The 15,432-nt window shown below is 36.8% G+C and overlaps 1 protein-coding gene across 29 annotated transcripts in view; it reads right to left on the reverse strand.

The window, feature by feature from the left end:
- Positions 1-15,432, reverse strand: part of DNAH12 (dynein axonemal heavy chain 12) — a 232,905-nt gene that overhangs the window by 107,110 nt on the left and 110,363 nt on the right. For 26 of the 29 annotated variants that reach the window (XR_003796539.1, XR_003796540.1, XR_003796541.1 and 23 more), the window contains 9 exons: positions 15,260-15,381; positions 14,883-15,165; positions 12,472-12,591; positions 12,005-12,161; positions 11,601-11,773; positions 7,631-7,783; positions 6,896-7,135; positions 6,314-6,559; positions 5,857-5,976 (listed from right to left, as the gene is read on the reverse strand). Coding sequence is in view for 23 of the 29 variants with exons in the window: in XM_029241697.1 (XP_029097530.1) it covers positions 5,857-5,976; positions 6,314-6,559; positions 6,896-7,135; positions 7,631-7,783; positions 11,601-11,773; positions 12,005-12,161; positions 12,472-12,591; positions 14,883-15,165; positions 15,260-15,381 (1,614 nt within the window). In the remaining 6 variants the exon portion in view is untranslated. Of the gene's footprint in view, positions 1-5,856; positions 5,977-6,313; positions 6,560-6,895; positions 7,136-7,630; positions 7,784-11,584; positions 11,774-12,004; positions 12,162-12,471; positions 12,592-14,882; positions 15,166-15,259; positions 15,382-15,432 lie in introns of those variants that run through there. The other 3 variants (XR_003796544.1, XM_029241716.1, XM_029241717.1) reach the window with 3 other exon arrangements.

The following is a 15,432-nucleotide window of genomic DNA, read 5'->3' on the forward strand; positions in this document are numbered from 1 at the left end:
CACTCTTGCCACTCTTATTCAACATAGTTTTGGAAGTTCTAGCCACAGCAATCAGAGAAGAAAAAGAAACAAAAGGAATACAAATTGGAAAAGAAGAAGTAAGACTGTCACTGTTTGATGATGATGTGATACTACACATAGATAAACCTAAAGATGCCACTAGAAAACTACTACAACTAATAAATGAATTTGGTAAGGTTGCAGGATACGAAATTAATGCACAGAAATCTCTGGCATTCCTATACACCAACAACGAAAAATCAGAAAGAGAAATTAAGGAAACATTCCCATTAACCATTGCAACAAGAAAGAATAAAATACCTAGGAATAAACCTGCCTAAGAAGGCAAAAGACCTGTACTCAGAAAACTATAAAACACTGATGAAAGAAATCAAAGATGACATAAACAGATGGAGAAATATACATGTTCTTGGATCGGAAGAATCAATATTGTGAAAATGGCTATACTACCCAAAGTAATCTACAGATTCAATGCAATCCCTATAAAACTACCAATGGCATTCTTCACAGAATTAGAACAAAAAATTTTACATTTCGTATGGAAACACAAAAGACCCCGAATAGCCAAAGCAATCTTGAGAAAGAAAAATAGAGTTGGAAGAATCAGTCTCCACGACTTCAAACTATACCACAAAGCTACCGTAATCAAGACAGTATAGTACTGGCACAAAAACAGAAATATAGATCAATGGTATAAGATAGAAAGCCCAGAGATAAACCCACACACATATGGGCACCTAATTTATGACAAAGGAGGCAAGAACATAGAGCGGAGAAAAGACAGCCTCTTTGATAGGTGGTGCTGGGAAAACTGGACAGCTACATGTAAAAGAATGAAATTAGAACACTCCCTAACACCATACACAAAAATAAACTCCAAATGGATTAAAGACTTAAATGTAAGACCAGACACTATAAAACTCTTAGAGGAAAACATAGGAAAAACCCTTTTTGACATAAACCACAGCAAGATCTTTTTTGACCCACCTTCTAGAGTAACAGAAATAAAAACAAAAATAAACAAATGGGACTTAAAAGCTTTTGCACAGCAAAGGAAACCATCAACAAGACCAAAAGACAACCCTCAGACTGGGAGAAAATATTTGCAAATGAAACAACAGACAAGGGATTAATGTGCAAAATATACAAACAGCTCATGGAGCTCAATATCAATAAAACAAACAATCCACGTAAAAATTGGGCAGAAGACCTAAATAGACATTTTGCCAAGGAAGACATATAGATGGCCAAGAGGCACATGAAAAGATGCTCAACATCACTAATTATTAGAGAAATGCAAATCAAAACTACAATGAGGTATCACCTCATGCCAGTCAGAATGGCCATTGTCAAAAAATCTAGAAAGGGTGTGGGAAAAGGGAACCCTCTTGCACTGTTGGTGGGAATGTAAATTGATACAACCACTATGGAAAATAGTATGGAGGTTCCACAAAACACTAAAAATAGAACTACCATATGACCCAGCTATCCCACTACTGGGCATATACCCTGAGAAAACCATAATTCAAAAAGAGTTATGTGCTGAAGTGAATATACCACAATGTTCAGTGCAGCACTTTTTACAATAGCCAGGACATGGAACCAACCTAAATATCCATTGACAGATGAATGGATAAAGAAGATGTGGCACATATATACAATGGAATATTACTCAGCCATAAAAATAAACGAAATTGAGTTATTTGTAGTGAGGTGGATGGACCTAGAGTCTGTCATACAAAGTGAAGTCAGAAAGTAAAAAACAAATACCATATGCTAACGCATATATATGGACGCTAAAAAAAAAAAGGTACTGATGAACCTAGTTGCAGGGCAGGAATAAAGAGGCAGACATAGAAAATGGACTTTATGACATAGGGTGGGAGGGGGAAGCTGGGGTGAAATTAGAGTAGCATCGACATATATACACTACCAAATGTAAAATAGTTGGCTGGTGGGAAGCAGCAGCATAGCACAGGGAGATCGGCTTTGTGCTTTGAGATAACTTAGAGGGGTGGGATAGGGAAGTTGGGAGGGAGGCTCAAGAGGGAGGGGATATGGGGACATGTGTATGCATATGGCTGATTCACTTTGTTGTGCAACAGAAACTAACACGGTATTGTGAAGCAATTATACTCCAATACAGAGCTATTTAAATAAATAAATAAATCATTGTATAGGGACATCCCTGGTGGTCCAATGGTTAAGACTCGGTGCTTCCATTGCAGGGGGCGAGCGTTCGATCCACTGTCAGGGAACTAAGATCCCACATGCCGCATGGTGCAGTACTCCCCCCCACAAAAAAAAAGAAAAGAATTCATTGGATAGGCTTATCAGCAGAATGAACAAAGCCAAGGAAAGGATCATTAATCTTAAGGACAGGTCAATAAAATTATCCAAACTGAAGTACAGATAATAAAAAACAAAAAGCAAAAACAGAGCATAAGAGACATGTGAGATGACATAAAATGTTCTAACATTCATGTAACTGGAGCCCCAGAAGGACAGGGGAGAGAAAATAGGGTAGAAGAAATATTTTAAAACATAATTACTGAGAATTTTCTGGAGAAAGCAATACACAGATTCAAGAAGTGCAGCAAATCCCACGTAGGATATGTAAAAAGCAAACAACACTAGGCACATAGTCAAGCAAGGAAAGAAAGAAAATATTTCAAACAGCCAGAGGGGAAAAAACATATTACATTCAGGGAAATATACATAAGAAAAATTCCTGACTTCTAAGCATAACAATGAAAGCCAAGAATTAATGGAACAACATCTTTAAAAAGATGGGGCGGGGGAGACTCCTGCCAATCTAGACTTCTATACCTAGTGAAAATATTCTTCAAAAAATGAAGTCTAAATAAAGATATTTCAAAAGAAAAACTGAGAGAATTTGTTGCCAGAAGACTCAACATGTACACAATAAATACTGAAGAAAGTTCTTAAAGTTGAAGGGAAAAGATCCCAGTTTAAAGCACATATCTGCTGGAAGCAATTAAAAAACACTAGAAAGGGTAAATATAAAAGACTTTTTTTTTTCAAATACATAAAGCAAAAAATGTGGAGTTTATAACATATGTAGAAGTAAAATACGTGACAACAGTACAATGGGCAGAGATGAGTGGATAATGGAATTATACCATTTAAAATTCTTATATTGTGTCTGAAATGGTTTAGAATACAAACGAGGTAAACTGTCATAAATCAAGGATGTGTATTGCAACCTGTGAGTGACCACTGAGATAAAATTAAAAAGCCAACAGAGAAGATTAATGAAGTAATAAACATTACCTGAAACCCAAAAGAAGTCAGTAGATGAAAAACAAAGTAATACGGTACATATTAAAAAAGCAAGATATTATATTTAGTACGGGCATACCTCAGAGATACTGTGGATTTGGTTCAGATCACTGCAATAAAATAAATATCTCAATAAAGCAAGTCACACAAATTTTTTGTTTCCCAGTGCATATAAAAGTTATGTTTACACTATCCTGTAGTCCAGTGGTCCCCAACCTTTTTGGCACCAGAGACTGGTTTTGTGGAAGACAATTTTTCCACAGACGGGCGTGGGGTTGTGGAGGGGATAGTTCAGGCGATAATGTGGTAATGTGAGCGCCAGGGAGCGATAGGAGTGGTAGATGAAGTTTCCCTGGCTTGCTCACCTCCTGCTGTGCAGCCCAGAGGCCGTGGATCAATACCAGCCTGAGGCCCAGGGTATGGGGACCCCTGCTGAGTCTACTAAGTGTGCAATAGCATTATGTCTAAATAACAATGCACATACCTTAATTAAAAATATTTTTTTGCTAAAAAAATACTAACCATCATCTGAGCCTTCAGTGAGGCATAGCAGTAACATCAAAGATCACTGATCACAGATCACCATAACAGATATAATAATAACGAAAATTTTTCAAAATTTCAAAAATTACCAAAATGTGACACAGAGACAAGAAGTGAGCAAATATTGGGAAAATGGCACTGATAGACTTGCTTGACTTGACTGATAGACTTGCCAAAACCCTTCAATTTGTAAAAAACACAGCATCTGCAAAGCGCGATAAAATGAGGTATGCTTGTAGTATTTTTTTTTTCTATGACCCTGGCTCCCCTGCAGCTCAGTTGCAGGCATACACAGTTGCTCAGCCACACACCTCCCAGCATTGACTCCTAGTAGTGTTTTTCAAACTGGATTCTATGAATCCATGAAACTATTTGCTATATTCATAGGAGTACAAGAGTTCTCCAAGAGAATATTAAAATTATGTATTTTTATTTTGATTTAAAAAATCATATTAGCGTATTTTGAATCATCTTGATAATCACCTGTGGTATAATACTAAAATATATAGAGTCTTTGTCCCTGGTTCCTGGCACAGAGCTCCTAAAACTCTTGGAATTTTCTGAGTGATAGGAGTATCTTTTGTTATTCATAAAGAGCCCTTTTCAATAACACCTGAGTTTATGCTAATGAGGTGACTTGTTGTGGGAACCTAGATAGCCTCAGGATTGGGCTGGTCACCAAAAAGACGCAGTGATTAGAGGGTTGGAACTTTCAGCCCTACCAGGCTTTGGGGAAGAAGGGGCTGATGATTGAACTCTATAAAAATTCTTGAACAATGAGATTCAAGAGCTTCTGGTACAGGGAGGGTGACTCTCCCTGAAAGGGCACAGAAGTTCCACGCTGCCACCTGCCCATACCACGCTCTATACATTTCTTCCATTTGGTTGTTCCTGAGTTGTATCCTTTATAATAAACTGGTAAGCAGAAGTAAATTGTGTTCCTGAGTTCTGTGGGCTGTTCTAGCAAATTATTAAACCTGGGAGGGGAGGGGTCAGGGAAACCGCTGGTTTATAGCCCGTCAGTCAGAAGTACAGGTGGCCAGGACTTGAGACTTCCGTATGAAGTGAGAGGCAGTCTTGTAGGACTGACACTAACTCTAGGCAGTTAGTGTCAGAATTGAATTGAATTTTTGAACACCCAGTGGGTGTCTAGAGAATCAGAGAATTCGTTATTGGTATTGGAAAACAGCCTAGAATCACCTTATTCTGATTCTGCCATAGGATGTACAGTAGTATTTGAATTTGAAGATTTAAAAAAAAAAAAAGAAGGCTAACATTCACAGCAAGATGGATGGACCTAGAAATATCATACTAAGTGAAGTAAATCAGACAGAGAAATACAAATATTATATGATAACGCTCACATATGTAATCTAAAAAATAATACAAATGAATCTATATGCACAACAGAAACAGACTCACAGACACAGAAAACAAACTTATGGTTACCAAAGGGGAAAGTGATGGGGAAGGGATAAATTAGGAGTTTGGAATTAACAGATACAAATTCCTATACATAAAATAGATAAGCAACAAGGATTTACTGTATAACACAGGGAACTATATTCAATATCTTGTAATAACCTACAATGGAAAATAATCCAAAAAATATATATATATATAACTGAATCACTTTGCTGTACAAAAAAACTATAGGATGTTTTACCACTTTCAGTTTATCAACTTTTCTACCTGTGGAGGTATATAATAGTATTATTGTATACATAGTAGTAAATATTATAAATCACAAGATAGGAAATAAAATATGTATTCTCTTACAATAAACATTATCTTTGACCTGAATCTTGTTAACTCTACTATCATATAACATAAGGTACTAAAATTTACTCTTCCTCATTAATTAAAGTGGCCAAAATAGGGGTTTATCCTCCAAACAGAATAAGTCGCTCATTTAATAAAACTTGGAAAACTATTGAGTCACCAGATGAATTTATTTGCAGAACAAGTCATTCTCACAGGTTTACTTACATGATAGTCAGCTTCAGGAAGTTTAACACCAGGAAATAAGTCACTAGTTATTCCATTAAATAAGGGTATATCATGTGATAAAAACTTTGGTTCATTTACATCTTTAATTGATCGAAGAAGCTAAAACCATCCAAAAAGTGCAAGATAAGTTAAGTGCCAGTATTTGCCCTACTTTCACCCCCACCCCACCAAAGTCAAAGTTTCTTTTACATGGTTCCATGGAATCCCCATACTAAAAAGCCAATACTACACTTATCAAACCTAATGGTCCTTGGATTCATACAAAGTATAATGAAAAACAGAACCTCAAAACTATCATTTCAACCCCATGTAAAAAGGCTCAAAGCAACAACTCTCTTATCTGCCTATCTATAGTTCATGATCAACCTTGCTGAAAAAGTTATCTTTCTACAGATACACTTTCTACATTTTCACAACGTGTATATTTAATACTTACAAGTATATCTTCATTTTCATTTGGAAATTTTAGTTTTAGGTTTCCAGCAGCCACTAAAACTGCTTTTACTGCTCGCATTCCATAGTCATAATGAAATTGTGATGAGAGCTGCTCTGAGCAGAGCCTGTAGGTCATTACTATCTTCACAGACAGAGGTTTTGCATTCAAAAATCCATAGGAGTAGAGGGAGATTTCTGCTATGAGGGCATAGTTTGGAACCATCATAGCCACTGTTCTAAAAAGAACCTGAAGTATATAATAAATGAAATATATTATTTACATAAAGGAAACCATTTTTAAAGCTGAGCATAAGCACCCAAAGATAATGTGTTGATATCCAAGTTTACTCCCCCAGTGAAGCACCTTTTCATTAACTTTGTAATTTTTTCAGTAGCACTTTAACAGTTTTATGTACTCTAATATTTTTTTTAGACATCTAAAAAAGTTTTTAGAGGTTTACCTTATAGCAAATGGAAAAGGTAAAAGGGAGATTACAAATACATGTGAGAAAATTATACCATTTTGAGTAGATTATGCTGTTACTTTTGATTACCAAATTTACACTCTTTAAAAAAATATTACCTTAAGATTATCCGGTAATTCAGAACGTCCCGCATAGCCAGGATTCATAGTAATAGCTACAAAACAGTTTGGATTGAGCTTAAGTTCTGTCCCTTCAAAAATAAACACTTCTATCTTCTGTTGAATGGCTCTCTGAATGCAAAGGATCTGTTGAGCTACCACTGACAGCACTTCCAATTCAATTCGATTAAATTCATCAAAGCAAGCCCAAGCACCAGAAGAAGCCAATCCTTTAAAAAACTGAGGACAAGAAAAAAGGAGATGATTTTCGTAGGAAAGGGCATCATTTGTTAATACAAAAATTTAACCTTTTTTGGGTTTTTGTTTTGTTTTGTTTTGTTTTTGCGGTACACGGGCCTCTCACTGTTGTGGCCTCTCCCGTTGCCGAGAACAGGCTCCGGACGCGCAGGCTCAGCGGCCATGGCTCACGGGCCCAGCCGCTCCGCGGCACGTGGGATCTTCTCGGACCGGGGCACGAACACGGGTTGAGAGTCCGCCGCCGCATCGGCAGGTGGACTCTCAACCACTGCGCCACCAGGGAAGCCCATAAAACAAAAATTTAACCTTTTTAAGTCAAAAGTGACAGTTAATAAAAGCCCCAAGGATAAAAACGTCTTTACCCCTAAAAAAAAAAAAGGTCAAGTAATGCTTAAACCACAGTGTTTTATATGAGTTGCTTCAGTTTATCCAGGTTGACCTAGCTGTAAATTTGTAACATTTAATATGTAACTTTACCTTTCCCATTGCTAGATAATCTAGCCCATCTGAACAGTTGAATACCACACACTGTACAGCAAGAGCTTTAGCCAAGTCCTTGGTGGTTTCAGTTTTTCCTGTGCCTGCTGGCCCTTCTGGAGCACCTCCAAGGTTTAAATAGAAGGCACCTATCTGAAAAGAAAAATAAACGTGAAGAGAAATCCATGCTTAACTGAAAACAAACAAAAAACCCCATAATAGGACAATTGCTTATAAAGTGGATTTAGTCTTATTTGTAGCTTCAGAGAGGCAATAATACAATTACATCATTCAGTTAATTTTTAGCACTCAATTTTCTAGCTGCACAAAGAAAAAGCAGTTTAAAGGATCTAAAAAAAAAGTGAAACTGCATCAAAGTCTCCTTATTTTATAATACTTCATGTGTATCCCATTTGCCTTTAAAAACAAAGAGAATCCAGCCTTGAAGTGTTAACATTTGGTCAGAAAAGTTTAATTAGAAGTGGTTATGGAGGGACTTCCCTGGTGGTGCAATGGTTAAGAATCTGCCTGCCAATGCGGGGGACACGGGTTCGAGCCCTGGTCCGAGAAGATCCTACATGCCGCGGAGTGCCTAGACCCGTGTGCCACAACTAGAGCTCCCGGAGGGGCCACTGCAGTGAGGAGCCTGCATACTGCGGCGGGGAGTGGACCCTGCTCACTGCAGCTGGAGAGAGCCCGCACGCAGCGATGAGAACCTAATGCACCCAGAGATGAATGAATGAACCAATTAATTAAAAAAAAAAGAGCAGATTGCTCCATCTCCTGTAAAATAAAAATAAAAAAAAGAAGTGGTTATGGAGATGGTTGTAGCGATCAATGATGACAACCTCTACGGCTAGCTGCGAAGAGAGAAAACACCTAAAAGTGAGGGTCATAAGTGGGGGCCCATCAGTGGGAAAATAAACAGATGACCTACTATATAATTTTGTCTATGATTCACCTTCGCTGTTGCATTCCACTCTTGGTATGTTCTTCATTTTATCCATCCCCATAGCATTGTTCTGTACTTCTCTAACCAGTAGTATCACTTTCAACCTTGTGAAACCCAGAGTAGTTATCAGTTACCCACTGATAAATGGTAAACTGTGACCTACCTTCGCTGGTTGGACTCACTTGTGTTGTTTTTACGAAAGCTGGCATATCCTCCAAGCGTCCTGTAGCCTGGGCATTTGGATGTTTGCCCAAGTTGCTTTTTACATATTTGGAGTCTACTGTGTCAAATCAAGCTTGAGCTGATTAAGACGGTTAAGACCATCAACCCTCCACTTGGGCATGGGCAAGGGTCCACTCGGTGACATTTTGATGTCAGAGGCCAAAAACTCCACCCTCAGAGCTTGCTAACTAGGCTACTTCCTGAGCTTTCCTCCCATGAAAAAGCCTACGGCTTGGGTGCATATGCGCAGAGCAACGATTGCCTCACCTTTTTCTTGTTTTCAATTACATTTCCCCACGCTCCCCACACCTCAGCTTTATCCCATAGATATCCTGAGCCCTTCGCCTTCAGAAAGGCATATTTGAGTTGTTTTCCTATCTCCTTGCTTGGCTGCTTTGTGAATAAGCACTTTCTCTGCTGCAAACCTCAGCATTTCAGCATTTGGCTTACTGCAGAGTCAGACAAATGAACCTGGTTCATTTGGTTCAGCAACGCTCACATTACAGTTAACTACGTACATTTTTTCCCTCTCAATTAGTACTTAAGCTCCTTTATTTTTTTAATAATTTTAAAAAATATTTATTTATTTGTTTGTGCTGGGTCTTAGTTGCTGCATGTGGGCTCCTTAGTTGTGGCATGAGAACTGTTAGTTGCTGCACGCATGTGGAATCTAGTTCCCTGGCCAAGGATTGAACCCAGGCCCCCTGCGTTGGGAGCACAGAGTCTTAGCCAGTGGACCACCAGGGAAGTCCCAGTCCTTAAGCTCCTTTAGAGTAACATCAGCAGTATCTGAATTCTTTCTGGGTCCCCACAGTGACTAGAAAAATGGCTGGAAATTTTTATATGCATACAAGTTACAGTCAACTCTCTCCATGAAGTTTGTTTCATGAAAACTTCTATGAGAGTTTGTGAAACTTAACTCCTTTTAGGTAAAACAGGGTTCAAGGACCAACACTGTACATTTGGGGAGGCAAAGGGTATATGGGAATGCTCTGTTCCTTCTGCTTAACTTTGCTGTGAACCTAAAACTGCTCTAAAAAAATAAAGTTTTTAAAAAACTAATAGATAGACCTATGAAAATCTTAAATATTTTCACATTTACTAAAATAAAAAAATAGAGAGAGCTCATTAAATAAAGGCAATATCAATGATATTTTACCCATCTTAAATTTATAGTAAACGCTATACTGTTAATGTCCATTAACTTGATTGCTGGAAACCTCAGTCTTTCCCTTCTTTATAATTTCCAAAAAATGCTTACAAATGTGTTCCCTTTATTATGGATAGTAAATATAATAGGAGACTTTCAATGTTTAGTGTTGTATACAAGTGTTTAATGTGATTTTGATTATATAACTCAAAGTCCTTAGCGTCCACCTTACAAATTCACAGCTCATTTCAGTGAGGTCTGAGGACACAGAAGCTTGAGATTCATTTACTCAACAAACATTTAGGGAGTAACTTATGTACTTGTCAATCACTAGAGAGAGAACAAGACAGATGTGGTCTGGCCTTCAGGTAGCTTCCTGAGAAAGAGGATTTGGTGAAACTTTTTATCATAGATGCACTAGAACCTTACTCAGATTCTTTTACTGGTCATTGCATCCATCCTTCCAATTGCTGTCAGTCATCTACAAATAGCTCACAACTGTCCTTTTCTCCTGAGATTTGCCCTCAATTAATAGGAGCTCCCTTATCCACAAACACCTGAAAGCTTACTCACCCCCCACCCCACCCCCCCAGCCGCAGGAGTGAACCATAGCCAATGATAATAAAGGGATAGAAAAGCTAGACCCCTTTGCCTTAAAGTGAAGTACCCCTGAGATGCCATTCATGCTCTAATGCTCCCCATGAGATCAGGCTAAGGCCATACATCCATCAAAACCACATCTTTGTTTAGCTTTCCCACCTGCTTTCCTCATTTCCTTATGGGTTTTTACTGAGAGCATTCCCTAGAAAATCATTTGCCCAATAATCCCCATTTCATTTCTGTTTCCAGAAAACTCAGACACTTTAATTTACTTACTCAGCACAGGTGGATTGGTGTTTCTTGATGCATCTCCTCAATTCCCAGGTAGGATTGCCAGATTTAGCAAATAAAAATACAGGATGCCCAGTTAAATTTGAAAATCAGATAAACAATGAATAATTTGCTGGTATAAGTATGCCCCATGTAATAATTAGGACATATTTCTACTAACAAATTATTCATTGTTTATTTGAAATTCAAATTTACCTGAAAGTCCTGTATTTTATCGGACAACGCAATTCCCAGGGTTTCACTTTGTTGTTGTTGTTGTTTTCTGTAGTCATGGCTTTATCTTCCATAGCTTCCCAACAAGCACAGCCCTCAGTACTACCTGCCTACATTTCAGCTCTCCCTCTCCTATTCAACAAAACTAACTTGGAGTTCTAAGGCCCAAATGTGCTTCCTTCATCTTCTTGGCATCTCTCCCAGAACTCCACTGCAAAAACTGATACCATTTTCCGAAGCTCTGGTTTCTTCTTTAAATCTCCAGTACCTTCCTTTTTCTAATTATCCCCAATGGGAGTGACTCACGATTTTCAAACATTAGAATTCACACACTCTTGTATTCTACAAAAGCACGCAGAAGTAAATATTCATTACTATAACTTCACATAAAGGGAATTTGGGATTAGGAAGGGATAGCTGTATTCAACTATACAGATAAGAGAATAAAATGAGGATAGCCATGTTAAATTTAGACAAGAAAATATGACACCAAACCAAAAAGGAATCTTTAATGTGTGAATTAAAATAATTTAAACACATACCAATGTTCTGTAACATCTGTCAGTTAGAGGAGTAATGACAAGTCGAGGTGAGTTACCAAGGTATTCATAAGCATATTTTACGTTGCAATTAATGATACTAACATGAGCGTTGTCATATTCCCAATAATATCGAAGCTGAGCAAGCCACTGGAAATCTGTATCATGTGAGACACCTAAAAGGAATAAAGTAAAACAAGACAGATAATCCTGAAATGGAAATAATTTGAAAAATAAGTATTTTATCTTCTTTACAACAGCAAATATTAAAATAATTCATGTTTTCTAACTTATAGAAAAGATCATATAAAATAAATTCTGTTGAGAGAGAAAAAGACATACAGTGTAAGTCCTTGTTTCTAAAAGCTATCTATATCTTATTTTTAAAATTAAAAAGAGTCACATACCCATGTCAATCATGTCCATAACCACATCTCTAGCATGGACATCAATAGTAACCAAAGCCCCCAGAGTAATCCTGGTCTGCTTCAACAGTTTTCCTCTTACCAGCTCTACAATATCATTTAGTTGATCCTGAAGTTCCTTATAGTACTTCTTTAATCCCTACAAAATAAGAAAAGCAATTAAACTAATGTTATATAGTAGCTAAAACATGTATTTCATGCATTTACTCTTTAACAATTCTGACATCATAATTTAGCCCAATATAGAAATGAGTTCTCGAATAGAGTGATTTTTGTCTAAGCATAAGAAAAATTAAGAACAAGTTTTTAAATAATTGTACAATTTTAATGCTACATGTAGAAATGGAGGGAAGATTACCTTTGCAAATAATAGATAAGCTAACTAAAAGAACACAGCATGTAGAAAAGAAAGTTATTTAAAAAGAATGTTATTTAAGGTAATGATTTACCTCTGTCCCACTACTTATAACTTCCTGTGTCTCAGAGGTCCAGAACATTTGAGAAACACAAAGTACAACTTGGCCAGGCCACTCTCGAACCCAGTCTCTTCTTGCAGATTCTGGATAAGCCTGAGTAATTAAAATGCATTTCTAAGTTTAAAAGTTTACAAAGGGGAAAAAAGCTTAATGTTTAACAATAAAGAATTGCAATATTTGGTACATTTGTAGGCTAGAATGTAGTCATGAAACATTTTAGATGACTATTTAAAAGACCTGAAAATTTTTTACAAATCATATTTTTGAAATATTTATTTATAAAAGAATGGAAAGATGAGCACAAATATGTTAATAATCAGTTATCTTTGGAAGGATTTGACTATTGATTCTTCTGGAAATTATTTTCCATAGGAATTTTAGGTTTCCTTGCTGTGGGGAGTTGTCAATTTTCTACATAGAATACATATTACTTCTATTATAATGAAATATGAGGGTTTATTAAAGTACAAAATAAATCAGTCTAATAGGTTATATATATTGATACCAATATTTAATTGAAAAGAAGACTATGCCATCTAGTAGAAAACTGACCTAGTAGCTAGAACCCTTATATTATTTATCCATAGCTTATCTAAAAACTCGTATGGGGCTTCCCTGGTGGCGCAGTGGTTGAGAATCTGCCTGCCAATGCAGGGGACACGGGTTCGAGCCCTGGTCTGGGAAGATCTCACATGCCGCAGAGCAACTAGGCCCGTGAGCCACAACTACTGAGCCCGCGCGTCTGGAGCGTGTGCTCCGCAACAAGAGAGGCCGCGATAGTGAGAGGTCCGCGCACCGCGATAAAGAGTGGCCCCTGCTTGCCGCAACTAGAGAAAGCTCTCGCACAGAAACGAAGACCCAACACAGCCAAAAATAAATAAATTAATTAATTAAAAAAAAAAAACTTGTATGACCAGCATATATAATTTAAACAATAATATATTTGTTCATTTATATACAACTGAACAATCTATGCTTTTGAGTTCAAAGTATACTTTCATTTCTTCTAACATTTTTATGTTCAAAATGCATTTAAATAGATTTATTGATGGGGTAGTCTTTTTAAAAATAACTTGTTTCAAAAGTAAATGATAATAGCAGATCCAAATTAAAAACTGAAAAAAACAACCGCAGAACAAAGTATGAAGAGTCGATACTGAAGGAAACTTTATATATATATATTTTTGTTATTGGCCATGCGGCACAGCTTGCGGGATCTTAGTTCCCCAACCAAGGGCTGAACCCGGGCCACAGCAGTGAAAGCGTCGAGTCCTAACCACTGGACTGCCAGGGAGTTCCCTGGAAACTATATTTTTAATACAATGACACCACCTTAGATATAAGAATATTAAACATAAGGATACAAATATCTATTATTAAAATGCATTTTATTAGCAATATTTATAGATAAATGCAAATGACAAATTAACCTAAGTTTCAAAGAAGGCTGAGTTTCAAAGAATTGATGAGCCATTGCTAGGTACATAGAAGGTAAATTTCTATATGGATTAAGGAAATACTTTCATGGACAATGTTGATTCTTTCCTATGTGTTTTGGTTTGTTTGGAACATAAATAGAAAAAAGGAGAGAAAAAGTCAAGATTTATCTGCAGGAACATTGAAGCTGAACAGAATAGTCACTGCAAGAAGATGATTCTCATAGGGCTCTTGGTGAAGGAAAAGGATTCCTCACTCATATAAAGTGAGTTGCTGGATATAAGGCTGCAAAGCCTTTTTAAATGACATTTTTGCTACACAACTGTTCCTTTGTGATCCTAATGGAAGAAATATACTGAAGTTTATCATTCAAGATTAGGTTAATTGAATTAGCAAAAGTGAGGTACATGTAGTGCCTACATGTTATATTTCTCTTAAATATTACAGATCCTCCGTTAATGTTGGTTCATCTCATTTTGAGTTTCTAAGTAATTGTTTGAGTGTAAATAGCAATAAGTAAACTAGATCATGCATTTAACACCCATGTCTGAGGTTCTTTCTTATCTCAGGGGCTTAACACAGGATACTTAGGTGCTCTCCCATTTGCTATTTATCTGGTTACTACTTAACCTTTGGGTCTCAGTTTCAATTTTACTTTCTCTAAAAGCCTATCACTAGCAACCCACCTCCCCCATTCTAAATTATATACACCTTATTATTCTTTCTCATAACACCTTTTTTCTTTTGTAGCACTTAATCACATATTATTATCAATTCTTACTACTATTATTATTTTAATAATAATGTTAGGAACAAAGAGTAAAGAAAATAATAAAAGCCTTAAAATAGTAAGACCTTAAGTGTTCATTTACTGGTACCCATTCAAAGCCTCCTAAAAGAAAGCATTTACAGAATATAGGATATACATTAAGTCCTAGGAAACATACCAGCCTGGCAGCAGCAATCACATCATGAATACTCCGGAGCATCAAATCTTCTACTTGAATGAGCCATTTTTCCACAGCACCTCGCGCTGCAGATGTGGAAATAAGTGCAATCAGCTCCACTCGCTCACCTTCAGAGCTATACATGGCTTTAATGTCCAAATTGGGAAGGAACTCCAATTTAGTGATGCCCTCAAAGCATTTTTTTAAATGAGGCTGAACTCTAAGTGGATCTTTGGTCTCTGACAAAATCTCTAACATTTCATCATTAGATAAGAAGAAAAAACTAGGGAAAAACATGCAAATACAAAAGTTTTAGTTATAATTCATCACACATCAGAAAATGCTTTAATTATAGCACAATTGATTATCCATCATACCGAGGGAAGAAAAGTCGTTTTTTTTCAAGATATGCATTAAGGCCTTTCATAATTTTCTCCAAAAGTTCATTGCAGTTCTGCAGTTTTTCCAGTAAACCTGTTAAAGAAGTAACAGCAAGAACCTAAAAGAGACCAATTCGTTCAGGTCAGCACTTATATATCAGATATGATGA

This window comes from Monodon monoceros, unplaced genomic scaffold, assembly GCF_005190385.1.
Source record: "Monodon monoceros isolate NGI ecotype Baffin Bay Population unplaced genomic scaffold, NGI_Narwhal_1 Super_Scaffold_3, whole genome shotgun sequence".
Lineage (NCBI taxonomy): Eukaryota > Metazoa > Chordata > Mammalia > Artiodactyla > Monodontidae > Monodon > Monodon monoceros.